The 10,485-nt window shown below is 31.6% G+C and overlaps 1 protein-coding gene across 1 annotated transcript; it reads left to right on the top strand.

Moving 5' to 3' along the window:
• Positions 1-1,496: 1,496 nt before the first annotated feature.
• Positions 1,497-2,106, top strand: LOC139889370 (uncharacterized). Its single transcript, XM_071872329.1, has 2 exons — positions 1,497-1,824; positions 1,955-2,106. Exons 1-2 carry the CDS (start codon positions 1,497-1,499, stop codon positions 2,104-2,106), a joined length of 480 nt encoding a protein of 159 aa, XP_071728430.1.
• Positions 2,107-10,485: the final 8,379 nt, after the last annotated feature.

Below are 10,485 nucleotides of genomic sequence, written 5' to 3'. Positions count from 1 at the left end.
CACTTCCCGCTACCATTTATCAATCAAATGCTTGAATGTTTAGCAGGAAAGGATTTCTACTGCTTCCTAGATGGATTTTCTGGGTATTTCCAAATTCCCATAGACCCCCAAGATCAGGACAAGACAACTTTCACTTGTCCGTTTGGTACTTTCGCTTATCGCCGCATGCCTTTTGGGTTATGCAATGCACCTAGAACTTTTCAAAGATGCATGATGGCGATTTTTCATGATATGATTGAGGAGTGTATGGAAGTCTTCATGGACGACTTCTCCATCTTTGGAAACCCCTTTGATTCATGTCTTTCCAATCTTGAACGTATGCTAATTCGATGCAAGAAGGTTAATTTAGTCTTGAATTGGGAAAAGTGCCACTTCATGGTAAAAGAAGGCATCGTTCTAGGTCATAAAATATCTCGTGCAGGGATTGATGTAGACCAAGCCAAACTGGAGGTCATATCTAAATTTCCTGAACCGTTAAATGTCAAGGCCATTCGTAGTTTCCTTGGTCATGCGGGTTTCTATAGGCGTTTCATAAAAGACTTTTCAAAAATCGCTCGACCCATGACTAAGCTTCTTGAGAAGGACACTCCTTTTGACTTTAATGATGATTGTAAGAAAGCCTTCTCCATTCTGAAAACCAAGCTCACACAAGCTCCTATAATTGTATCGCCTGATTTCAGTTTACCTTTTGAGCTTATGTGTGACGCTAGCGATTATGCGTTGGAAGCCGTCTTGGGGCAACGTCACCATAATCATTTTCGTCAAATTTACTATGTTAGTAGGACACTAACGGGAGCTCAGATTAATTATACCACAACTGAGAAAGAGCTCTTCGCGGTTGTCTTCGCATTTGATAAATTTTGTCCCGATTTGGTATTGTCCAAGACCATTGTCTATACCGACCACTCGGCCCTTAAGTACCTTTTCGCTAAGCAAGATGCCAAGCCACGTCTCATTTGTTGGGTTCTTCTTCTACAAGAATTTGATATTGAGATTTCGCGATAAGAAGGGGGCCGAGAACCATGTCGCAGACCATTTGTCTCGACTTGAGAATCCTAATTTGGAAAAAGTAAATGAGTCAGATATAAAGGACACGTTTCCCGATGAATTCTTATTACGAGTCGACAATGACCCGAAAGTTCCTTGGTTTGCGAATTTCACAAATTATCTCGCCTCGGGTGTTCTTTAGAAGGTGTTTTTTTATCAGCAAAATAAGAAATTCTTCGCGGATTTCAAATATTACTTTTGGGATCACCCCCATCTTTTTCGAGTTTGTGCAGATCAAGTGATCGTCGGTGTGTGTACGGTAGAGAGGCTCATCAAATTCTTGAGCATTGTCATCATGGGCCCACCGGTGGTCACCACGGGTCAAACCATACCGCTAGGAAAGTTTTCGATGGGGGTTTTATTGGCCCTCAATCTTTAAAGACGCTCATGCGTTTTTCCGCACTTGTGATGCATGTCAAAGGACGAGCACGATCACTAAACGTGACGAAATGCCACAAACCGGCATCCAAGTGTGTGAAGTTTTTGATGTGTGGGGGATTGATTTCATGGGTCCTTTCCTGAGTTCCCACAACTGTAAATATATCTTAGTAGACGTCGATTATGTGTCTAAATGGGCAGAGGAAAAAGCTCTACCCACTAATGATATACGTGTCATGGTGAACTTCTTAAAGAGTCTCTTCTCTCGCTTTGGAATTCCAAAGGCGCTTATTTCCGATCGTGGCACTCACTTTGCTAACAACCTTCTTGAAAAGGTGTTAAAAAAAAGTATGGTGTCACTCATAGATTCTCCACCGCTTATCATCCGCAAACAAGCGGGCAAGTGAAGATCTCTAATCGTGCTCTTAAACGTATTCTTGAAAAACAGTTAATGATAATCCGAAGATATGGCAACGCAAATTAGATGATGCGTTGTCGGCTTTCTGAACATTATTTAAAACACCTATAGGAACCACTTTGTTTCGACTTGTCTACGGAAAAGCGTGTCATCTCCCGATTGAGTTAGAACATAGAGTATATTGGGCGCTGAAGAATTGTAATATGGATTTAGAAAAAGCAGGCGAAAGTAGGATGTTGCAATTAAATGAGTTAGATGAATAAAGGTTAGATGCATACGAAAGCTCCGTTTATATAAAGAAAAGACAAAACTGTGGCATGATGCCCATTTACGGGATAAGAAGGAGTTTGCTTTGGGGGATAAGGTTATTGTTTTTAATTCGCGATTTAAATTTTCCCCTGAGAAGTTGAAGTCCCGTTGGACGGGACCTTATGAGGTCAAGAGAGCATTCCCGACAGGTTATGTTAAGTCAATAGGGAATGGCAATACGTTTAAGATGAATGGTCATCGTCTAAAACTCTATTTTGATGGAGTTGTTATTGACAAGTATGATGATATCACCCTGTACCCGAAAAGTTAACTAACGCAAGTACGAGTCGCGTGATAGATTCTATAATAACTTTTCACACTTGTACCTGTTGTACATTGTAAAGTTTGTAAGTTTCTTTTTATTTTATTGCATTACATTTTTAAATCAGAAAATCCATAAAAAAGTAAAAAAACCTTAAAACAAAAAAAAAAGCTGGGAGTCGAATCGCCGCCGAGATAGAACCCATCGCGACCACGGTTAGTTAACAGAAATCGAGTTGTCAGATACACGATCTATCGTGACCGGAACATACCCAATCGCGACCGCGATATGGGTTGTCTGAAAAACTGGTACCAAGTATGTGTGCATCGCGACCGCGATACGGGCCCCAGCCCAAATTCGTTTTTCCTTTTATTTGCTGTTTCGTTTTCAAAAATACACACACATACACACCCGCCGAAAGTTTTGAGCTCCCACACTAAACCCTAATCGATTTTCACTTCAAATCAACATCAAATCCAACCTTAATCATGCCTCCGAAGACCAAGGTAATGATTTTAACATCCTTTCTAAGTGTAATTACTTCTAATTTTGAATTTTAATTGGGTGTTCATATGGGTTTTGTTGAAATCAAGTGTGTGTAATGACCCGAACTTTTCCATGATTATATATTAATTGAAAACTATATTTGCATGATTAAATGTTTCCAACATGTTAAGCAATCAAACTTGTTAAGACTTGATTATTTGAAATGAGTTTCATGTAGACAATTGACCACCCAAGTTGACCGGTGATTCACGAACGTTAAAACTTGTAAAAACTATATGATGACATATATATGATTATATATATAGTTAACATGATATTATGATAAGTAAGTATCTCATTAGGTATTTTAACAATGAGTTATATACATAAAATTGAGTTTATTGAATTAAGATATTCGAAACGATATATATAACGATTATCGTTATAACAACGTCTTACTAAATACATATGAATCATATTAAGATATTGATACACTATGTTTAATCATGATAAATTATAAGTAAATATGTCATTAAGTGTATTAACAATGAACTACATATGTAAAAACAAGACTACTAACTTAATGATTTCGAAACGAGACATATATGTAACGATTATCGTTGTAATAACATTTAACTGTATATATATCATACTAGGATATATTAATATATCATAATATCATGATAATGTAATAATTTAACATCTCTTTAGATATAATAAACAATGGGTTAACAACATTTAACAAGATCGTTAACCGAAAGGTTTCAAAATAACATTTACATGTAACGACTAACGATGATTTAACGACTCAGTTAAAATGTATATACATGTAGTATTTTAATATGTATTCATAAACTTTTGAAAGACTTCAAGACACTTATCAAAATACTTCTACTTAACAAAAATGCTTACAATTACATCCTCGTTCAATTTCATCAACAATTCTACTCGTATGCACCCGTATTCGTACTCGTACAATACACAGCTTTTAGATGTATGTACTATTGGTATATACACTCCAATGATCAGCTCTTAGCAGCCCATGTGAGTCACCTAACACATGTGGGAACCATCATTTGGCAACTAGCATGAAATATCTCATAAAATTACAAAAACATTAGTAATCATTCATGACTTATTTACATGTAAACAAAATTACACATCCTTTATATCTAATCCATATACTAACGACCAAAAACACCTAAAAACACTTTCATTCTTCAATTTTCTTCATCTAATTGATCTCTCTCAAGTTCTATCTTCAAGTTCTAAGTGTTCTTCATAAATTCTATAAGTTCTAGTTTCATAAAATCAAGAATACTTCCAAGTTTGCTAGCTTACTTCCAATCTTGTAAAGTGATCATCCAACCTCAAGAAATCTTTCTTATTTACAGTAAGATATCTTTCTAATAAATGATAATACTCATATTCAAACTTTGATTCAATTTCTATAACTATAACAATCTTATTTCGAGTGGAAATCTTACTTGAACTTGTTTTCGTGTCATGATTCTGCTTCAAGAACTTTCAAGCCATCCAAAGATCCTTTGAAGCTCAAGTTATTTTTTCATCATTTCCAGTAGGTTTACCTACTAAACTTGAGGTAGTAATGATATTCATAACATCATTCGATTCATATGTATATATATATAACTACCTTATTCGAAGGTTTAAACTTGTAATCACTAGAACATAGTTTAGTTAATTCTAAACTTGTTCGCAAACAAAAGTTAATCCTTCTAACTTGATGAAAGGACCCGTTCATATACATTATAAACGATTCACAATAGTTGATTACATCGCGAGGTATTTGACCTCTATATTATACATTTTACAAACATTGCATTCGTTTTTAAAAGAAAAAACTTTCTTTACAACAAAAATTGACGGTATGCACACCATTTCATAATACATCCAACTATAATTGACTTAATAATAATCTTGATAAACTCAATGACTTGAATGCAACGTCTTTCAAAATATGCCATGAATGACTCCAAGTAATATCCTTAAAATGAGTTAATGCACAGGGGAAGATTTCTTTAATACCTGAGAATAAACATGCTTTAAAGTGTCAACCAAAAGGTTGGTGAGTTCATAGGTTTATCATAACAATCATTTCAATATATTAATAGACCACAAGATTTCTGTTTATAAATATATGTACACTCGCAAGTGTATAAAAGTATTCTATAAGTTGTAGGCACCCGGTAACAAGCCTTAACCTTCATGTTTTACCCTCTGAAGTACACCAGATCAGGTGTGTTTAAAATAACCTCGAAGTACTAAAGCATCCCATAGTCAGGATGGGGTTTGTCAGGCCCAATAGATCTATCTTTAGGATTCGCGCCTACCGTACATAGACAAGTAGTTTAATGTTACCAAGCTAAGGGTATATTTCTGGTTTAAACCCACGTAGAATTAGTTTTAGTACTTGTGCCTATTTCGTAAAATATTTATAAAAACAGCGCATGTATTCTCAGTCCCAAAAATATATATAAAAGAGAGCAAATGAAACTCACCATACTGTATTTCGTAGTAAAAATACATATAACGTCATTTAACAAGTGCAAGGTTGGCCTCGGATTCACGAACCTATATTAATTATATATATTTATATGTTGGTCAATATTTGTCTAACAATTTTTGGTCAAGTCATAGTGTACCACAATCCTAATGCTCGAGACTAATATGCAAAAGTCAACAAAAGTCAACTTGACCCAAAATGACTTCTAAAATTTATACGTGTTTATTATATAACTTAACTATAGTCGTTTTATATATTTAAATATATTTATTAGATTTTATAATAATAAAAGTCATTTATTAATAAAAATTTATATTAACGTTTATATATGATAAAATATACTTTTATATATCTTAAGTAGTAAAATTTATAAAGTTCACTTAATATCTTAAAACTATAGTGGTAAGTATTATTAATGTAATTATATTACGCGTGGTGAAAAATATCTTTGAATCCCCTATTTATTTGATAAAATAATATTGATCATAATAATAATAAGTAAAAGTTGTATTATTTTGTAATAATAATTATTATTATTCTATAAAAAAATAACAATATTTATATTTACTAAAAATGTTATTATGATAAAATGATAATACTAACATAATAGTAATAATGATATTTTATAATAACAATGATATTTCTATTAAAATAATAACGACGATAGTAATAATAATCATTTTAGCAATAATACTAAAATTCAGTTGACTATAACTTCAAATCCGTTCATCGAAACCATTCGATATCTAAATGAAAAGTTCTTAATTTTTCGCTAGCTTTCCAATGACATGCATATCATATACCCTATCTCAGTACCATATGTATCTAATTCAGGATTCAACAAACCTATCTAAGGACAATATCGAATGTACAAGCATGCATAATCCTATATACTCGAGCACTAGTCAGGGATACACTATTGATATATAAAATTTAAGTTATGAGTGCTCACGTATCAATATTGAGATTCAATATTGCAGGAAAGTACGTAGACGCAACGGAGATGATAAATACTAGATTGACCTCACGAGCATACCCATGAACCATAGCCATCACTTCCATAGCTATAACCCATAATTTCCTTAGCTTCGACTCATTCAAAAAACTATTTTGAAATCACTCGGACATCACTCCGTCGTAATATTTTATGTATACTAATAATATCTTGAAATAATACAGAGCAAATATATATATATATATATATATATAAATCGATTGAGAGAGTTTAGAGAAATATATTTTCAAGTTTCTATGAAATAATGAAACCTATTGAATTCTATTTATAATAGATTTTTGAATTATTAAAGTGAATTATTAAAGTATGAATTATTAAAGTGAATTATTAAAGTATGAATTATTAAAGTGAATTATTAAAGTATGAATTATTAAAGTGAATTATTAAAGTATGAATTATTAAAGTAAATTATTAAAGTATTAATTATTAAAGTGAATTATTAAAGTATGAATTATTAAAGTGAATTATTAAAGTATGAATTATTAAAGTGAATTATTAAAGTATGAATTATTAAAGTGAATTATTAAAGTATGAATTATTAAAGTGAATTATTAAAGTATAAATTATTAAAGTGAATTATTAAAGTTAAAGTAAAGTAAAAGTAAAGTAAAGGTAAAGTTAAAGTATAGTAAAAGTATAAAAACTATGTATGTATAATACGCATATAAATATATATAATATTAATTTAAATCGTTATATATATTTAATGAAATAAAATATAAATATCGTTATATTTATTATACTGGTTAAGTAATGAGTTGTCAAAAGTGATTCTAGATATTTATAAAAGTTTAATAATAAAGTTTTTTTTAAACTGAAAACGTTTTTGTACGTTTGAAAATAGATTAATAGAATATTATGGAAACCAATTCTCCACTAGCTTTTGTCTAACTTTCGTAAATGACACTTTTTATTTTTATTTATAAATAGCTTTACAAATTATTCTGAATATCGTTAAGAGGAATAGATTTCTCAAATCATAGTGGACCTCTCAACAGAGACTTGTAATCATAATTCAATGTTTCTGATAATTCAATCATTTAATATATTTTTTTTAATTTCGTCGATAATCATATTGAAACAAATACGTTCATATAAAGCATTATACTTTTAAATACTTTGCTGACATTTTCAATTTATAACATATACACATATACATACATATTCATATATGTTCATTTAATGGTTCTTGAATCATTGGAATTTGGTCGAGGTTTAAATGAATGTATAAACATAGTTTAAAATCCTTGAGATTTAACTTAACAAACATTGCTTATCGTGTCAGAATAATATAAAGATAAAGTTTAAATTTAGTCGAAAATTTTCGGGTCGTCACAGAACCTACCCGTTAAAGAAATTTTGTCCCCGAAATTTGATAGAGGTCGTTATGGCTAACAATGAGAATGTTATTATGACGATTATGAAGTTTTATCATGTCTAAGAAGTATGGATAAAATAATTCGATTACTCAAAGCGTATGAGGGAAGTTATTGTAAATGAAGGAAATAAGATTATAGTGATTCGTCATATCTTTTGACGTCATCACAATTGATCTCCGAATTTAAAGAAAATCTTTGTAATCTATGTTGGATTTGATGCTTCGGTGATTAAGGAGATTATGATTCTCTTCGAATTAATACGATAATCCATCTTGATTTCTCTATCGGGTATTTCACTATAAATCCACCTCCTTCATTTCCTTACAACTCACACCTTCTATTCTTTCTCCTTCAACTCATATTTTAAAGTATTTGTCAATATACTTCATCCAGTACTGATTCTCGATATACTCCTCACTTTCATATCTGTCGTTCTTCTTTTTCATCTGCCTCCGGAAGAATCTATTTACTTCTACTATACTCTCGGTTTTATAGTGTTTTTAGTTCTTCCGTGTCTTTATATTGCTATATGCATCGATATATATGGTTTATAATTTTTGGGTGGTTGTTGGGTTTTATATCTTCCCTTATATTTCAAAGCCCCTGCTTTTGTCTTCTATAATCATTGACATCCACAGTTAATGCTCCCTTCTATTTGCTGCGATTTATACTCCAATTTCTATTTTGGAGTTTTGTCCTTTCGTTTCTTCTTCTTGCGATTAAGCAACGTTTGTAATGGTCCAGTATTCGCAGATATGAATTTCAGAATGAACATAGTTAATGTTCTAAGAAGGAAATGGTAATGGCACGATCTTGATTTGTTAATTTACCAGAATACCCTGAAAAGACCGAATCATCAAGAAAATATATTCTTGATATTTTTAGAGATTAAATAGAATACAAGAGTCGTGTAACATGGAACATGATGACGGCATGGTCTGTGAATCGTCATGTCCCATTAGAAACTCAGCATGACTTACTGTAATATAATCACGTTGATCAAGTGTCATTATATTATACTAACTCATGCTTCAGTTCCCAACACTACTTCAAAACATTCATAATTTAAACTCGAAAGTTTATAGAATATAGAAACTAATAGTTTCTTATATGATGTAACACTGATAGCGCAAAGAGATAAATGACTTCATATAAGATTAGTTGTGAAAATATCTTCAGAAATATTGCGGATATTTATAATGAAAGATATGATAATATCTTAGAATTTCTAATATTGATGGATGATGATGAAGATTTGTCTGTAAAGGTTTAGAATAAAGAGTAAGGTATTCGTTAATGACTTTAGCAGGCACTGAATCATTTGGATTCTTTGAAGGCAGATTTAGTCTTTGTGATTTGTCCACAGCCTCCTTCATAGTCTGTTCAATCCGTTTTCCAGTTCCAAACCTTCTCTTTTTCTCAGCTTTTCCACCTTACTATTCTTTGTCATTAAACTTTTTACTGTTAAGATCGTTTACAGTTTTTGATGCTTCATCAGTATTTCGAGAACTAGTTCGCAGTTTAAGGTGTTTTTCAGAAACTTCACATTCAAAGTATATAAGTCCAGAAGATAGACACATATAATTGTTGGCGTAGACATGCTGTGAGATTTCAAAATACTGATTGCTAATTTCTGATGATTCATATGGCAATTCTCGTTACAAGATGCAGATGAGTAAATGATGGGATTTTGATAAATATAAAGATTTTTCAGAAAGTCAAAGATCAATGTAGTTGTTAATAAGTTTACTGCTAATGTGGCGAGATATGAAAGGTTCCCCGGTAATAATGATGAAGGGGTAATCATTATAATAAGGCTTATTCGAATGAACAATTGAAGTTGGTTTGCTGGAGCTGTGACAAAATCGTCTATTTTTAGAAGGGATTGAAAAGTTATTTTTGCTAGTAAATGCCAAAAGGTCTGACATGGATACATGTTAAATTATGACTTTGGTTTCAAGAGTTTTTCAGGTACGTAACTGTGGATAACATGTGGTTGGATCATCATCTTGATTGTTCATTATTTGAAGTGTCTTCAGGTATTTCGAAGGGCTTGAACACAGATTATAATCGTTAATATACATACGATGTTCTAACACAGTTTTGAAGTTAAAGTATAGCTTTGAAAGATGTAAGAATCTAAGAGTGATGATATCGTTTATAACTTGAATTGAATTCGGCGATTTCAAAATCAGAATATGTAATTAGATTTTTGAATGAGTATGGTTGTTTTGATTTCTATAAAAGAATGTATATTGTTGTGAAAGTAGGGAGTATAATGGATGATTTGCTGAATCAGATTTGAAGAATGTAACATATTAATTGTGAATTTATATATCTCTCGGGTATTAACTACCCGTTAAAAAAAATGTCACAATTAATATTTTGTACAAAAGAATTTTATTATAGTCTTTATGGAAATATATGTGTATATTTCTTCAGATGTAATATAGATTTAATGAGTTAATATTAAATTAAACTCACTTGATTTATGGTTAAGGCTAGGATAGATAATTTCTAAACTTTAGAAATTACATAATCGTCGTAGAATGTTTTTCCAATGAAGTTATGAATCAATACTTCATCGTTGTGGTATTCCTTAGTATCTATAGGGCGTATGACGTCGATGCTCATGGGACAGATTGTGAACTTGAGGTTTGCGAT

The sequence above is a fragment of the Rutidosis leptorrhynchoides genome, chromosome 2, assembly GCF_046630445.1.
Source record: "Rutidosis leptorrhynchoides isolate AG116_Rl617_1_P2 chromosome 2, CSIRO_AGI_Rlap_v1, whole genome shotgun sequence".
NCBI classification, from domain to species: domain Eukaryota; kingdom Viridiplantae; phylum Streptophyta; class Magnoliopsida; order Asterales; family Asteraceae; genus Rutidosis; species Rutidosis leptorrhynchoides.
This window is presented reverse-complemented; position numbering and strand designations above follow the sequence as displayed.

Bases quoted from the DNA above. Each gene is read 5' to 3' on its own strand.
- LOC139889370 (XM_071872329.1), top strand. From the start codon at position 1,497: ATGCCACAAACCGGCATCCAAGTGTGTGAAGTTTTTGATGTGTGGGGG. The intron at 1,825-1,954 runs GCAAGTGAAGAT...AAACACCTATAG, and splicing joins TATCATCCGCAAACAAGCGG to GAACCACTTTGTTTCGACTT.